Source organism: Centroberyx gerrardi, chromosome 6 (genome assembly GCF_048128805.1).
Source record: "Centroberyx gerrardi isolate f3 chromosome 6, fCenGer3.hap1.cur.20231027, whole genome shotgun sequence".
NCBI lineage: Eukaryota > Metazoa > Chordata > Actinopteri > Beryciformes > Berycidae > Centroberyx > Centroberyx gerrardi.
In genome coordinates this window covers 5,681,731-5,698,975 of record NC_136002.1, presented here as the reverse complement: position 1 = coordinate 5,698,975, position 17,245 = coordinate 5,681,731, and the positions used below count along the sequence as shown (strand labels likewise).

At 42.2% G+C, this 17,245-nt stretch overlaps 1 protein-coding gene across 1 annotated transcript in view; it reads right to left on the bottom strand.

Moving 5' to 3' along the window:
- The window catches only part of LOC139915454 (alpha-2-macroglobulin-like), a 33,936-nt gene extending 17,512 nt beyond the window's left edge, over positions 1-16,424 (bottom strand). Inside the window, exons 1-15 of the mRNA XM_071904091.2 lie at positions 16,339-16,424; positions 15,954-16,134; positions 15,651-15,807; positions 15,137-15,189; positions 14,402-14,422; positions 13,742-13,907; positions 13,580-13,664; positions 13,301-13,451; positions 4,686-4,803; positions 4,485-4,594; positions 4,198-4,365; positions 2,749-2,976; positions 2,114-2,177; positions 1,452-1,597; positions 381-530 (exon numbers count right to left, since the gene is read on the bottom strand). Of these exons, the coding sequence (XP_071760192.2) occupies positions 381-530; positions 1,452-1,597; positions 2,114-2,177; positions 2,749-2,976; positions 4,198-4,365; positions 4,485-4,594; positions 4,686-4,803; positions 13,301-13,451; positions 13,580-13,664; positions 13,742-13,907; positions 14,402-14,422; positions 15,137-15,189; positions 15,651-15,807; positions 15,954-16,134; positions 16,339-16,424 (1,884 nt within the window). The remainder of the gene's footprint in view (positions 1-380; positions 531-1,451; positions 1,598-2,113; positions 2,178-2,748; positions 2,977-4,197; positions 4,366-4,484; positions 4,595-4,685; positions 4,804-13,300; positions 13,452-13,579; positions 13,665-13,741; positions 13,908-14,401; positions 14,423-15,136; positions 15,190-15,650; positions 15,808-15,953; positions 16,135-16,338) is intronic.
- Between the last annotated feature and the right edge of the window lie 821 nt (positions 16,425-17,245).

The following is a 17,245-nucleotide window of genomic DNA, read 5'->3' as shown; positions in this document are numbered from 1 at the left end:
ATAGCTTCCTATCAGTGCAATCACTCAAGCTCTAATGTGCATACTGTATAGAAAAGAACATTTTGGTGACCTACCAGAGCAACCAACCAAGTTGGCCAATACAACTGATTCTGATTCTACTGGGCAGCTCCACTGGAGCAGTTGGGGGTTCAGTGCCTTGCTCAAGGGCATATCAGCAGTAATTGTTGAGGGAGGGGAGAGCGTTACTCATTCACTTTCCCTAAACACATTCCAGCGAACTTTCATGCTACAAACCCATTTCTGTAACCTCTAGGTGACTGATGATGATGATGATGATGATGATGCAGAGGATCTTGATGATGAGACTAAAACAAAGTAAATGATCCATGCAAACTCTTTTGGTTGATTCCAGCTGTTACCTTGTCTGCATCCAGCTTCCTCTCTGGCTCCTTGATGAGGACGCTCTGGTCAACAGCGCTGAGGCCGCACAGGGAGCCTGCCTGGGCCGACAGCTGCAGGGTGTTTTCCTCTCCTGGGACGGCTGAGGTCGGAGAAAACTCCAGTGACACCTGAGACACACAGATACACCACCTTGACCTTAGAGCTATGACCTGTAAACCTTTGATACTCTGTTTAAGAGCAAGTTATACTTCTGCGTCGAAGCCACACCGTAGCTGCACCGTAGGTGTCTATGGTCGAACATTTATAGGTCTGCATTGGTGATTCTGTGCGTAGACAACCAAAACACTAGACAGTAGTGTCATTCTTTGTTAACACAATAGTAATAACAACAGAAGTAGCGACTGAATCTTAACAACCAATCATTTTTGCTGGTGAATGTTTTATTAACAACTAGACTGAGCTAGCAGAGCTGTGTTTTGCGTTTGGAATTTAACAAGTTTGCAGAGACAACGCTCTCTCTCTAGTGTAGCGTGAACCTCGCTCGACCAATATGTCCATATCACATGTGTTTGAAACTGGCAACTGACCCTTTTCATACAAAATATTCTAGTAGTATCTTGTGTTTCCCCCAGAATTTTACTCTGGTCAGAGTGGAAAAGCCTCTAAAACAGCATTCAGACCATCATGGGATACTAAAACTCTCCACTGAAACCCATAATAATATTAATAATAATAATAATATACATTTAGAAATGTGACACTAAAATTCTCTATTAAAGCTTAAAACTTAATACTACTACTACCAGTAGTAATAATATGACATATTCATGCATGCTTGTTTGGAATCTGAACAAAATGACTAATTACAATCAATTAAAGTTCCCATAAACAACCAGTGTAGTATTGATCAATTCTACAAGAATATAAAATCAAACTGCATCATATCTATCAGATCAGCGGTGGACAACACTGACTGGCTAGTGTCTAATTTTTTTTAATAAAAGGCCAAATATCGGCCTGATTAGCAAACCGATTTATCAGTCTAATACCAAATTTGACAATCCAGACTTTTCTCTTCTCACACTGACCTTGTGACTGAAGCATTTCTCGGTGGAGAAGTCAGCGCTGTGGGCGATCACAGTCTCACTGGGGAGGATTGTGTATGCCAGAACCTGGACCAGTGGTGCCATCTCTGGAGACACTTCCAACATGAAGGACACCTCGCCCTCAGTCACTGAAACAGCAAACCAACCTGTGTCATCAAACCTGATCTGATACTAATCATTATTCACATGATATAATATAAATTATAGCTGTATTCACATAGATTCACGTAGAGTTTGACCTGTACATGGAAACCGAGATTTGTGGAACTTTCATAAATTATTACAGGTAAATGTAAGTCTACTCTGATTTTTACAAATATTACCAACATACACAAACCTTTTACAGACCCAAAGTACATGTAAAATCCATGTCTAGCTGTCACAAACTGTCAGTCACTGAATCAAAAGCTCAAGCCATCATTTGAAAGTGAAAAGTTTCTGGGGCCTCTCTATGTCCCATCTTTCCTGTCCCTCTCTACTGTGACTATCAAATAAAACAAAATGCCGAAAAAGAATTCAATGTAATTAGTCAAAACACAATCAAAGCTAACAGTGGGGTGAAAGTGTTTCTGCAGAATAGATTGGGCCTTTATGGAAAGAAGTTCATCCCTGAACTCATCATCAAAACCACGGTCTTTAGTTACCTGGACCATCATGCACTTCAGCCATTACGAATCCTTGCTTGACAATGGCTCCTCTGGATAAGATCTGGAGTGACAAATTGGTGAGAGAATGAATCAAAGAATGAGTCTTAGCCGTACTGATTTGTCACCAAATGCTTTCAGAGTCAAAACGTTACCATTGTTCCTCATGGTGTCTAGTTACTTTTGAGAAATAAAGTCATGGGGGTCTGAAAAGCTACAGTGAGCAATGGGAGACTGTGTACAGCTAAAAATCATGCCAGGTGATGTCACCACCTGTTGTACTCTATAGAGGGTGACATCACCTGGCACAAAGGCCAGCCAGTAGCAGATGACCTGTTTTTCACCATTAGGTGTCAGGCTTCACCAAAGATTTGGGTTTGTGGTTTAGTTACTCTTTAAAACAAGTGAAATTGTCTGACCACTAGAGGGTAACAGAAACGCAACACTTTTGTGAAGACACACAGCAAAGCCACTGCACTACGGAGGCCTAGTAGGGACAAACATTGCAAAGTACCGTGCATAAAGGTTAAGCTAAGCATACCTACAGGGAAGTGTCGCTGCTTACCAGTCTCGCTTTGACAGATATTTCTCCTGCTGAATGTCCCACAGTGAGAAATACATCATAAACCACTCACCAGATACATCACATTCACAGAGCCCTGGGTCTCTCCAACTATAGTGTACTGGATGGAGATGTTCTGTTCTTCACCGCAGGGAAGTGGTTTCTCCTGCGTCTTCACCTCCAGGGAGCTGACTGATTTAGTATCAGGTGTAGAGGGTTGGACCAAAGACAGGGTGTGTTCCCCATTCTCATAGTATGGAGTCCTGTAACTATGGTACTCCTGCTTTGGTGTGGTGCTAACCTGGATCGCAGAAAAAAAGAGGATAGAAATAGGCAAAAGGTCTGATCAGCCTTGATGTGGTTCTATTATTAGTAGTGGTAATAAGAATAGGAATACAAATAAAAATAGCACTTCTCTTAAAAGGTACAAAACACTGAACATTGGCAATCAGCTATAAATATATATCAATGCAAGTTTCAGATAATCTAGACCTTGGGACAGTCAACAGAGCTTTGTCTGAAGTAATAACTGCACTTCTCTACATAGTTGAAAGCTCTGTAATATAAGATGGGGCCAAGCTTTTTATGGCTTTAAAAGTCATCATGGAGGTCCATTGGAGAATTGGCTGTTCACATGTAATGGCTAAATTTATAACAACCAGACAAGAAAAGGAGAGATACCTGAAAAAGATTATGGTATGGGATTAGGTAATTTCAGTAACAGCATAAATAAAAGTGAATAGCCTGAAGATTTGTTTCTAACTGCAGGTTACTGTGACACAGTAAACTGTCTTGTCTTTAGCTCTAGTCTCTACTCCAAAACACTCTGATTTGTAGCTAGAGTCAGCTCAACCTGAACAAACAGTTGTTTTTTGGCTTTGTTAGCTATAGATAACTAGCCAGCAGGTTAATTTAGCAAAGCAACCAATGTTCATGTTAACCTGCAACTACTAGCCACTACTTATATTACCTTCCATTAAATATGTTAGCTAGCATGCAGATGCATTTTAGATATGATGGTTAGTTGTCCAGATACTATGGTTAGCTAGCTAACAAGCTGACATTATCTGAACACAAAAACAATCAGATGTATCAGTGGTGAGAGTTCACAGTCAAAAACAGCACAGACAGCTTAACGTCTGACTGCGTTCTTCCCCATTGTTGCCCAGAGCTGAGGACCTCCAATATGACCGCCCTCTTTGGTCCATTACAGTATGTTTAGAAACCCTGCTTTGGTTCATTTCTACAAGACTGCCTCCATTTGGCTCCCTGGTGGCTCGCACAAACCATCAAGGCTAAGCCCTAATTGCAGCAGCATGGGTTCAAATCCGGCCCATGCCTTTCAGTGAATGTCATCTCCTCTCACTGCCCCGTCTTTCCTGTCTCTCTCTATTGTATTGAAAAAAGTTACCCCAGTTGCTGAGTTTTTACGATCATGCCATCACCTTCATGAGAGAGTAATGATGTGACTACTGCAGGTCAGTTCACAGCATGGTTTCGATACTACAGTAAGTCTACTTACTCTGAGATTGATGTCTCCTCTGAGGTCAGCTGTGTTTAATGAGAAAGTGGCGATACCATCACTGTCAGTTGTGAGGTTCTGTATGAGACGTGCTGACCACCTTCCACCCTCAAACAGGTGGACCAACTTGTTGGGAATTGGTGTGTTATTGAAGTAAACTGCTTTAACCTGATGGAAACACAAAGTTGTACCACAGAGAATGAAGATGACTATCAGTGACATTTGGATCTAGTGTATAGAATTGCACTAAGTGATCAGACTAAGTGAAGACGATATTTTGCACTTACTTTTCCTTCCACAATTGATGATTGGTCATATACCTTGGGGGTGTCAATAAAGGATAGTTTTCCAACAACATAAGAAAGCGATATGGTTTTCCCTTGTGGGTGCATAATACCTGTGAGAAAAGCCATCATTTACAATAGTGAGTATGTCATATCATTAAAGTAAATTGTCTTTTGGTAAATATAATCAATGTGAAGACTTGCCTGTCCCCTCCTCTTCCACTTTGGCATTGAGATACAGTTTATCTGTCAGCACCTTTTGGGTGACTTTTGTGAAAGTTGCCATGTTGAAGGTAAAAGTGGCACAGCCAGTCTTGTCCGTCTAGAAAGTACAAAAAAAATCAGTCATAACCCTGTTTGCGCATGGTACTGACTGCAACCCTAAACCCTAACCCTAATGCTCCTCATCCAAAGTCCATTAATTTTATCATTAAATAGTATTACTATACTAATTGATTAGAATAATAATTACTAATTATTATTAAGAATCCCCACTGTAGCCCTAGTACTCCCCTGATACTCCCAGGAATTGTGAAGCCTGCCCATAAATTTCCATCCTACTCATTTTCAACTTTCTCCTGCTTTGTTGTTCCATTGCACTGCTGGATTCTTACCTATGGCTGCAGCCTACTGCATGCCACATACACATATCTATCTGTATCTATATGTATATATATATGTATAGTCCACTGTTTACCATGTACTCTTGTACTGAATATGAGTTCCTGTTGTCCCTGTACCTTTTGTCTGTGCTGGGCTGTTGTTTCACTTGTCAATATGTCTCTGTACCAATGTCACCAAGACAATTTCCTGTACATTTAGTGATTCTGATTCTGATTCAGGCAATCTTTTTTATATCAGACAGAGACAGACCCTAACTTAAAGCTGCACTAGTTAGCTTTGCACGTTACCAGCTCCAAATGGCAGTGATAGGTAACTGAAAACATTTTGAACTTCAAGACCCAGAAATCCTGTAAGGTGACATTGGTAAATTTATGTTCATGTTTACCAACCCGACTGGTCTGTGATGCTTTATACCAAAGGATACGAAAGGGATGAGAGAGGAAAAAACTTTTGTTTAAATCAAATCAAATTCTATTTAGCACATTGATACAACAGTATAACCAAAGTGCTTCACAAACCCAGTTAAAACAATTTAAGGTAAGATTTCCCACCAGCGTCCACATCCGACAACAGCATTTAATTTGGTCAAATAGGGAAAATCTACAGTGTCTCACTTAGCGGGGATGCTCTTCTCTGTTGCAGCTCCACTTTGTGATTCAGACTGATGAGACGGGTGTATTTTTACATAAAAATATTTCCTAGTGCAGCTAGCTGAAATCTGGGATTTCCTCAAATTCCCTGCTTTGTCTCCCCCTCTGGTAGCAAAAAGTATTTGAAATGATGTTCGGACTACAACCAAACAACCATGGAAGTATTATATTATCAAAGAAGATGTAGCAGCCAGCTCTCCAGTAAACAGTTCCCACCCCAGTAAAAATGTCATCCCCAGACCAGGTAAGTTGACTTTCAATGATTGTGACTTTTGTAATGAAATAATGCAATCATGTAATCATTTATTATTTACTTATGATGGTCTAAATATTGCGACTTGACAGTAACAGCAGCCTACAGTGTGTGTCAGGTGTCAGTCAGGTTGACCAAAAATATTTTTCAATGTAAGCTCTTTGGGTAGGCTAGAGCAGGTAACCTGTGTTGACTAATGTTAGTTGGATAGATGGCACACTTTCTTCCTTCTTCCCCAGTCAAAAATTGAAATAGCGATCCATGGAGAGCAGTGTTGGGGAATCACATTACTTTTTCCTGTACCGGAGTAAAGTACGGCATTACTGTTCCAATTTCAGTAATCACATTAGAATTACTGATGTAACAGATAGGTTGTTACTTGTGTTTAACCTCTTTATGGCGTAATATCTTATATATTGTCTTATCCTGCCTTCAACTCGTGTTGGAAATAATAGTAATTACAAGTAGAGCGCACATGAATGAGCCAACAGAGTGGTTAGTACCATAGGTAAATACTTGCTGCAGTCCTGAAGGTCGGAGCTTCCCACCAACATGTGAATGTAGCAGAAGCCCTCCATACTTTTCAAATCAATGTGTGCATTCAACTAAATTATTATACAAAGTAACTGACAAAAACAAACCCAGGCACAATCTTCACTGATGGATTAAATATCTCAAGTTTCAAGTCTCTGCAAGTTGATTTTCATACCTTAACAAAATGAACGGAAACAAATAGCATGTGTTATGACCCTGGGTCATAGTTTGTGTTTGGGTGTGTATTTGTGTTGTTTCTCCCTCCCTGCCTAAGGGTGGCGGTGTTCACCCCGTTTGTGTGTTCTCCCCAGAGTGTCGAGTTGCAGGTGGCGGCTGGTGATTGGACGGGAGGCTGATGGCGCCTACTTCAAAAAGGGCGTCTGTCAGATGCCGGCTCACTCCTTCTCCTTCCTGGCTCCCAACCAGACCGTGCTGTGTTCTGCCACATGAATGTTGTCTTGACCTAGTGTTGTAGACTGTCCTTGTTGTTAATTCTGTATATACCTTCTGAAAGAGCAGTCCCGGTAGCCGTAGGGGTGAGAAGCCTTTTTCTTTGTTTTCTTTTCTCTTGTTATGTTAGGGAGGCAGGTAAGCTGCTTGTTTTTTTGTTTTCGCTTACTTAAGTTAGGTAAGTTAGTTATTTTTTTATTAGAGATCGTTCTGTTTGTTATTTTGGCTGTGCTCCCCCCGACGCCTTTGGCTACCTTACTGAAGAGGTGTTTAATAAATCAATTCTGTTTGGACTGCACCTGCTGTGGCACTGGTCATCTTTGGGAGTGGGGAAAGAGGGGAGTCACTTTTGTGTTATGCTCGGTTTCCCCTAGGCCGGGCGTAACATAAATTGGGGGCTCGTCCGTTCTTTTCTCATGTTTCGTCGGGTAGGTTCGGTAGGTATTTTGACCTGTTTCATAATTTTGGTTGACACTTTTTTCTTGAGTGGCACTATGGATTTCGATTTGGACGGTTTTGCAAGAAATCCTAGTTTGCAGCAAGTGAATAAATGTAGAAAAGTGGATTTGATGCTCATTGCGAATTTGTTTAATGTGCAAGTGCCGGTAAATGCGAGGAAAGAGGAGCTGAGAGAGCTCATGGTTGAGAAGCTGGAGGAGGGGGGTTTGCTTGAGGGTTCATCCACTCCAGAGGGAGAAGGGAAAAGTGACGTGGAGCTCCAAGGTCTAGTGCCGCCCGTCACTCCCACTACTCCCACAGATCCTCCTATTACGTCGGGGATGGCGGCTGAGGAGCTCCGGCTGGCTCTCCGCATTAAAGAAATGGAGGTGAGAAATCGGGAGTTGGAGGTGGAGGCTATGCACCTTAGGGTGAAGGCTTTAGAGCTGGAACGCCAGCCTAGTGTTGCTCCCCATTCACCTGTCATGCAGCAAACCCCGTACTCTCCCCGTGGAAGCTTCGATGTGAGCAGGCACATTGCACTGGTTCCACCTTTCAGGGAGTCTGAGGTGGACTCGTATTTCAACGCATTTGAGCGCATTGCAGCCACTTTGAATTGGCCAAAGGATGTTTGGTCATTATTGCTTCAGTGTAAATTGGTAGGGAAAGCTCAGGAGGTGTGTGCCACCCTCACAATTGAACAGAGCTTGGATTACGAGATTGTTAAGGCTACTGTGTTACGTGCATATGAATTGGTGCCTGAAGCATATAGACAAAAATTTAGAAAATGTGAAAAGAGTGTCAACCAGACTTATGTTGAGTTCGCGCGTGAGAAGGGAGTGCTTTTTGATAAATGGTGTCACGCCAGTAAAGCTAAGAATTTCGCGCAGCTGCGAGAGCTTGTGCTTCTGGAGGAGTTTAAAAAGTGTTTGCCAGAGCACATTGTTGTGTATTTGAACGAACAAAAGGTTGCGTCTCTGGCTGGAGCTGCTGTTCTGGCAGATGAGTTTGCTTTAACTCACAAGAGTGTTTTTCCATCTCCCGTGCATCGCGAATCCCCGGTACGTGACAATAGAAGAACGCGTTCACCAAGAGTTTCTCGGGGCAATTTTTCCCCCGGGGGTGAAAACCGTGCATGCTTTTATTGTCATGAACCTGGCCACCTCATTGCAGTTTGTCCTGTGTTACAAAAAAAAGAACAGATGAAGGGTAAAGGGCCCTCTGCTGTTAGTCTGATTCAGTGTGGGCCAGTCGCTAGCCAACCTGAACTTTTGACAGCAACCTTGCCAACAAAAGAAATTGACGATGATTTTAAGCCTTTCGTTACGCAGGGTTTTGTTTCTCTGACTGACAATGAGGTGGACAGGGTTCCCGTTACTATTCTGCGAGATACCGGTGCAAAGTATTCTGTGGCTCGACGTGGTGTCCTGCCTTTTTCCGACCAGTCGTACTGTGGTTCAGACTTATTGGTGTGGGGAATTAAACTGAGTGTTTTACGCGTGCCGCTTCACACAGTTATTTTCTCCTCCTCCTTTGTGTCTGGTACAGTGCAAGTTGGTGTGCGTGATCAGCTACCTGTTGCAGGAGTAGATTTCATCCTCGGGAATGATTTGGCTGGTGAGAAAGTGTTTCCTACTCCCGAGGTCACTGAAATCCCCACTGCTGATGTGTGTGTTGTTGTTCCCGCTGCGCTCGATTTGCCTCCCGTTTTTCCGGCGTGCGTCGTGACGCGTGCCCAGGCTCGTAAGCTTGGTGATTTAGTGGACCTTTCCGATTGTTTTTTGAACGCGTCTGATGATCCGGTCAGCCCCTCTTCTGAACCTGAAAGTGTGCCTGTTACTGTGGATGTGTTGCCTAATAATATGGATTTGTGTTTGGCAATAGATAAGGATCAGCTTATCCAGGCTCAGCAGTCAGATGGTACATTGGCTGCATGTTTGTCTGCAGCTCAGGAACAGAGAAATGCTTCACAGCCAGTGTCTTATCTGTTTGATGAAGGTGTGTTGTTGCGTAAATGGTCCCCTGTGTCTGGGATGGAATGTGATGTGGTCTCCCAGGTTGTTGTGCCGAAAGAGTTCCGGCTCCAAGTGTTAAGTTTAGCTCACGATCACAGTCTGTCCGGCCATTTGGGGATCAAGAAAACATATCATCGGGTGCTCCGATATTTTTTCTGGCCAGGGTTAAAATCCGATGTCACCAAATTTTGTCGATCTTGCCATGTTTGCCAAATTACTGGAAAACCAAACCAGGTTATTCCTCCGGCTCCTTTACATCCGATCCCGGTAATTGGCGAACCTTTTGAGCATGTCATAATAGACTGTGTCGGTCCCTTGCCAAAAACCAAGACTGGTCACCAGTACCTGCTTACCATCATGTGCGCAGCCACACGTTTTCCTGAGGCTGTCCCGTTGCGCACGTTGAGGGCTAAAGCAGTGGTGAAAGCCTTGGTTAAGTTTTTTTCCACTTTTGGTTTGCCCAAACGCATTCAAACAGACCAAGGATCTAACTTTATGTCTAAGGTTTTTTCACAGGTGATGACAGAGTTGTCCATTAAGCATCAGATCTCCAGTGCGTACCACCCGGAGAGTCAGGGCGCACTGGAGAGATTTCATCAGACGTTGAAGTCCATGCTTCGAAAGTATTGTGCTGGGTCAAACAGGGAGTGGGATGAGGGTCTGCCACTGCTTCTGTTTGCCATTCGTGAAACCATACAGGAGTCTCTTGGGTTTAGTCCGGCTGAGTTGGTTTTTGGGCACACTGTGCGCGGCCCGCTACGTTTGCTGCGGGAGAGGTGGCTTGCAGACAAACCCAGCCCCGCGCACAGCATTTTAGACTATGTGAGTTCATTCAGGGAGAGGTTGCACACGGCTTGTGAGCTGGCACGCAGTTCCCTTTCCGCTGCACAGTCTAAAATGAAGAAACAGTATGATAAGAAAACACTCAGTCGCAATTTTCAATCAGGTGACCGTGTTTTGGTTCTGTTACCTATTGTTGGGTCCAGCCTCCAGGCAAAGTTTTGTGGTCCTTACGAGGTTGAGCGCAAATTGAGTGACACAGACTATGTAGTTAGTACGCCGGATAGGAGGAAAAAGTCCCGTGTGTGTCACATCAATATGTTGAAGCCATATTTTGTTCGTGAAACCTCCGAGGTGCCAACTGTAAACTCTGTGCCATGTGTCTCTCCTGTGGCGACTGTTGTGTCACCATCGTACAGTCCCGAGGAGGACGGGTTGCGTGGGCAGCCTGTTTCAGTTCCATGTGCGCGATTAGAGAATTCAAAAATTCTGAAAAACTTGGAGGAACATTTGTCGTATTTATCTGAGCCGGCCAAAAGTGATGTTTGCCATCTTATTCGTTGTCACGCACCGTTATTTGGTGATAAGCCCACTCAAACTACAGTGTTGCAGCATGATGTAGATGTTGGTGACCATAAGCCCATTAAACAGCACGCATACCGCGTCAATCCGGTAAAAAGGGCTGCAATGCAAAAGGAGGTTGAGTATCTCCTGGAAAATGGCTTTGCTGTGCCAAGTTCCAGCCCGTGGAGCTCACCCTCGCTTTTGGTTCCGAAATCGGATCAAACGCCTCGTTTTTGTAATGACTTCCGTAAAGTGAATGCCATTACTAAGCCAGACTCATTTCCTCTGCCACGTATGGATGATTGTATAGATCGTGTCGGGTCAGCCAAGTACGTCACTAAGTTAGACCTATTGAAGGGTTACTGGCAGGTGCCCCTTACACCTTGTGCATCTGAGGTCTCAGCTTTTGTTACTCCTGACCATTTCTTACAGTATACCGTTATGCCATTTGGGTTAAGAAATGCTCCTGCCACTTTCCAACGGTTAATGAATACAGTTCTTTCTGGTGTCAAAAACTGTGAGGCGTACTTGGATGACATTGTGGTGTATTCTTCCAGCTGGTCAGAGCATGTAGACAGTTTGCGGGAAGTATTCAGTCGTTTAAAGGGTGCTTCTTTGACTTTGAATCTGGCTAAATGTGAGTTTGGTAAGGCTGTAGTCACTTACTTAGGAAAACAAGTAGGCCAGGGGCAGGTGCGCCCCCTGTTGGCCAAAGTCCAGGCCATCCTGGATTTTCCTGTGCCAGAAACACGGCGGCAACTCCGCAGGTTTCTGGGAATGTGTGGCTATTATCGAGGGTTCTGTAAAAATTTTGCTAGTGTAGTTGCGCCCCTAACTAGCTTGGTAAGCCCCTCCAGCCAATTTGGCTGGACTGCTGTGTGTCAGGACTCATTTGATTCTGCCAAGGCTCTTCTATGCAGCGCGCCTGTACTGGCTGCACCTGATTTTGCACGTCCCTTTAAGTTGGAGGTAGATGCCAGATCATGGTATTGATCACCCAGTGTGTTACTTCTCAAAGAAATTCAACAAACACCAATTGAATTACAGTACAATTGAGAAGGAAGCCTTGGCATTGCTTTTGGCGTTACAGCACTTTGAGGTCTATGTTGGTTCGAGCTCAATTCCGGTTCATGTTTATTCAGACCACAATCCTCTCGTGTTCCTGTCTCGCATGCAGAATAACAATCAGCGTCTTATGCGCTGGTCGTTATTGCTGCAGGATTTCAACATTAAGATACATCACATTAAAGGAGTGGATAATATTGTGGCTGATGCATTGTCTCGTGTGGGGTTTTAGAAATCAAGCATTTCTTGGGGGAAGAAATGTTTGATCTTAGGTGGGGGGGTGTTATGACCCTGGGTCATAGTTTGTGTTTGGGTGTGTATTTGTGTTGTTTCTCCCTCCCTGCCTGAGGGTGGCGGTGTTCACCCCGTTTGTGTGTTCTCCCCAGAGTGTCGAGTTGCAGGTGGCGGCTGGTGATTGGACGGGAGGCTGATGGCGCCTACTTCAAAAAGGGCGTCTGTCAGATGCCGGCTCACTCCTTCTCCTTCCTGGCTCCCAACCAGACCGTGCTGTGTTCTGCCACATGAATGTTGTCTTGACCTAGTGTTGTAGACTGTCCTTGTTGTTAATTCTGTATATACCTTCTGAAAGAGCAGTCCCGGTAGCCGTAGGGGTGAGAAGCCTTTTTCTTTGTTTTCTTTTCTCTTGTTATGTTAGGGAGGCAGGTAAGCTGCTTGTTTTTTTGTTTTCGCTTACTTAAGTTAGGTAAGTTAGTTATTTTTTTTATTAGAGATCGTTCTGTTTGTTATTTTGGCTGTGCTCCCCCCGACGCCTTTGGCTACCTTACTGAAGAGGTGTTTAATAAATCAATTCTGTTTGGACTGCACCTGCTGTGGCACTGGTCATCTTTGGGAGTGGGGAAAGAGGGGAGTCACTTTTGTGTTATGCTCGGTTTCCCCTAGGCCGGGCGTAACACATGCGTGCAGTATATGGGCGAAAACATGCAAAAAACCCAGTATGGTTGCTGTGCTTTTGAAATAAAGATTTTTTGTCTGTCATTATTTTGACTACTTCTGCAGGTAATGTGGTCTTAGGTCTGCAATATTTATTGGACCAATGAACACATGTAGCAATTATTTTAGGGTGCAACTCAAAACTAATGTAACAAATAGTGTAACAAATTATTTTTCTCTGGGAGTAATAAGTAAAGTAATTTGTTACTTTTAGGAAGACTAACAAGCAATGTGTAGCAATTCAAGTACGACCCTAACACTGATGGAGAGTGTCTCCAACCATGGTAATTCTGCCAATTGGTATTGTGTAACCTGACTCCACGGTCATGATGGATAAAATAACTATTTATTACTGGAAAATGGTCCCAGATTCAAGTTTTAAAGTTAAACAGTATGTATATATAGATATGAGATAGATATTAGATATGTGTTTACATATCACGCCTGGATGCATTTTCAACAGAGAGAAGACACTGTGGGCTACAGTAACTGTACCTGTTTTGTCTCTTTGTAGCAAGGGGCAGTTATGTCAGGGACTCCCTCTGGATGTTCAGGGGTGACTGTTATGGGAATCACATAATGGCGCCGAAGAGGTCGGCACACCTCAATATGAACATTGGCTGGCACAGGCTGTCCATATGTATACCTGATTAAATGAAAAGTAAAAAAAACTCTCAATATATTTTTGTAAAGGGCTTGTCCACTCTCTAAATTCACTTGTTTTTAGACTCTTTACAAGAATGTCTGAATATGAGAAAAAGTCCCATTACTTACTTTGCACATACTTCAGCTTCGATTTCTTCCTGCTCAATGCTTATTTCATCATGTGCATTTACCTTTACATCAAATTTTGGCAAAACTGGGGACAAAACATAGTTGTTAGCATTCCTCATTCATTACATGCCATGGAAAGTAAACAAAAGGAACATAACTTACCATATTTCTCAACCTTGAAGCTGTGATATATTTTATTTTCCCCAATCTCCACAATTACTTGGTAGGTTCCCTCGGGGGCCTCAGCGTTCAAAGAGTAAGAAAGCTGCAATATTTTACCATTGGATGTGGTGTTCAGCCACTGTCCAATCCGGTTGTTGTTAGTATCCTGTTAAAAATATATGGGCAGAACATGCATTGATGTTGGAGGGGGGTCTTTGGTAAACCTCCTGTTAAACAAAATTAATGTCTATAACAACCAGCAACGTCACAGAGCCCAGCGATCATTCATTGTAAGCATAGAGATTTGGTCTAGGCTGGTTAAAAGAGTAATGTAACATTCAGATCATCTAAAAATCTACTTATGAACCCTGAATGTGAAAAGATAATGTTTACTTAAAACAGTGTAAAGAAAGCTTGTACACTACATCTTTTTCAGATTATGACTCATCTAAGATTGTTTTGAAACTACTTCTGTCATAAATAGTTCTTTACAGTACAGAATGCTTATAAGATGCTTGACATTTATTTGTAGGAAGTCAACATGCTGTATTTCTAAAACTATTCTGATATAAATTGAACCTGCGCCACCAACAACTTTCATTCCAATGTTCAGTATATCTTGTGTGTGGATATTTTCATATTTACCACAGGGAGTCATACCTCAATTTCGATGATGTTGTACTGCAAGAACAAAAACAAAAATGACATTTTTTTAAAAGAGAAGTTGTGTATTTATATCCTTCTCATTAGTCCATCCTCTACATGGTCTTAAATAATATTAGTATGGTTCTGTGCATACAAACCTAACAGCAAGTAAAATGTTTCTATGCAACATGAAGGATTAGATGAGTTCCTTTGGTTTTTCAGTCACTAAATAATCTGTGACGAGGATGACGAGAAGCAGAGGATTCTTCCGGAAAAGAGGAAGTTTTAAGTATTATAGTCACAGGCATTTTCCTTCAAATTGGATTCTCAGCTAAAAGAATGAGTTAGTGAACTGTTAGAATGAGAAGCTAGTGTTAGGTGTCACTAGATGTATCACAGCATCAGCAATAAATGTTTGAGGACCTTCAACTCAGCACAAGCAGGTTTACTTAGAGTAGCCCTGGTTGTACTATTGACCCAGAGCTTCAACAGTAGCCTCAGCATTGAGCTGTTTGTCCACACGGATTAAACACACAACAGAGGCTAAAGAGCACACCACTGTAGATTTAGCCTGATTATGTAATTTACGTTCAATTTTAGGGTACTGGCCAGTGTGTATATTATAGTTCAGCAAGGCACAATTTAAAATTTGCACCATCATGTAGTATTGCTTGGTGGTCTCTAAATACGGTCTCTAACATGGTCTCTAAATAAGGTCTGAAAGAGAGGGAAGACTGCTCCAACACTCACCAGCTCATTGGCAGGTCTGAACTTGGTGTCCAGTGTAATTACTCTGAAATGCACTGAAAAGACATTACATAAGGCTTTTACAACTACTCCACAATAATGTTTAAAAGAAAATCATAGGCTAATGAAACTAGCTTATGTCTACTCAGATATAAGACATAATTAATATCTATTCTCTGACGATCTCTGTCTTGAATTACATCAATTTTAGATGAATACATAGTCAATCAAAGATAATGTGATCAACTTAAATGATGCCAAGATACAATGATGTCAACATTGCTGTTCAGTAAAATATTGTGACCATCTCATCTGTTCTAGAGCAATACTATACCATTCATTTTATTTATTAATTTTCTTTACTTGCTTACTCCAGATCAGAGTCACAGGGGGGCTGGAGCCTATCCCAGCATGCACTGGGCAGAAGGCAGGGAGACTATATACCATGTATACTATGCTATTCTACATACTGTATACTATATAATAGCAGAGACTGAAATCATCCACTCAGAGTTACCTGTTTGTCCTGGGAGGTAGATTGGTTTATCTGTCTGGACGAATGTCATTGGACGATAGGCTTTGATCATGACTTTCCTGACTTCTTTTGAATAAAATGTGTCGCCTTTAACCTCCACCTCGAAATTCAGCACCTCTTGATCCTGCACTATAGGAGCCTGTGAAGGAAATTGATATTACAGACAACAATCAAGGTAACCATTCCCTATTACTGCAAAAAACACAGATACAGTATTGATTGCCACTCAATCTGTGATATGCATGATGCATCTCAAACAAAACAAAGCCTATCTGGAGAGGTGACCTTGAATTTAATGCAGCTGTGCAACTCTGTGTTGGACGTCTCCTGGATGAGGGTTGTGTTTTTCTCTTGGGAGATCAGAGTCATGGTCAAAACCAGAGTCTCATTGGGCTGCAGGAGATTCACGCAGAATTGGGTCTCAGCTCCAGCTTCAAGAACTGCAGGAATGGCTACCATGTATTGCCTACAACCACAGAAACATACATACATACTGTACTGGATCTGACATGGATGAGAATCCATCCCAGTAGGCAAAACAGCAAAACAACATCATTCAAACTTCATGTGAAATTTGTTGCCACTGTACACCTATCCTGTGTAAAGGTCACAACTAAATTTCACAATACACCGCATATTATATTCCTGGGTTATTGGAGAATAGACTTACGGTCCTGGCACCGCTTGACCCACACACATCCAGCTCAGGCAGGCAAAAAGCCTCCATGTCCACATCTGAATCCCAGGAAGAGCCATGGCTGACTGGGGTGTACCTCTGGGTTGGTCTCTGTTAAATAGGCTCTGCTACAGTAAGCCCTGGACCCACCGAAACCCCACCTCCATCCACACCCACTCATCATGTAACCCAATGGCAGATGGCAGATAAGGTACAAGGTACAAGTTAATCATTCATAGATTTCATGTATATTATCCAATTAATATGGTTGACCGTAATGAATGCCATCTTAGGTTACATTTGAGTATTCCAAGTTTATTTTAGCATTTTTAACATCAATTATTTCATCCAGGGAAAGTTGACTGAAAATGTATTTTCTTTTTTAACACTCTCACACATTCACACTGCCAAGTACAACATTAGTGTTGTTGTATAACGCAGCTCCACTGGAGCAATTAGGATTTAAAGGTGCTATAAATTAGATTTTAGATGTACCATATGGAGGTATATTTCCCCCAAAACAAATTGTACATAAAACCAAGATTGTGAAATGGTTCAATCCTAAAAAACTAATTTGAAAACCCAAAGTCAGTTCTGTAAATCTATAAACAGGATTGTGATCCGTGTTTTGCAGGTATACGATTACAAATCACCATTTACGTCTATACAGACAGACATGGACTGTGTTTTACTACTCTGGAAAGTGCTCAGGACAATGTGGTCTAATTTTTGCCTTTATTAGTGAGTGATTGAGCAGGCCTATAGCTGATGCATATGTGTATTATGTTTTCATCAACACTTCATCAAAAGTTGTTGATATTGAGTAATAATTAATTCATCCATACTGTCTACAGGCATAAGCCTATTTGCCTATGTAAAAAAACACAGCAGACCATGAGTT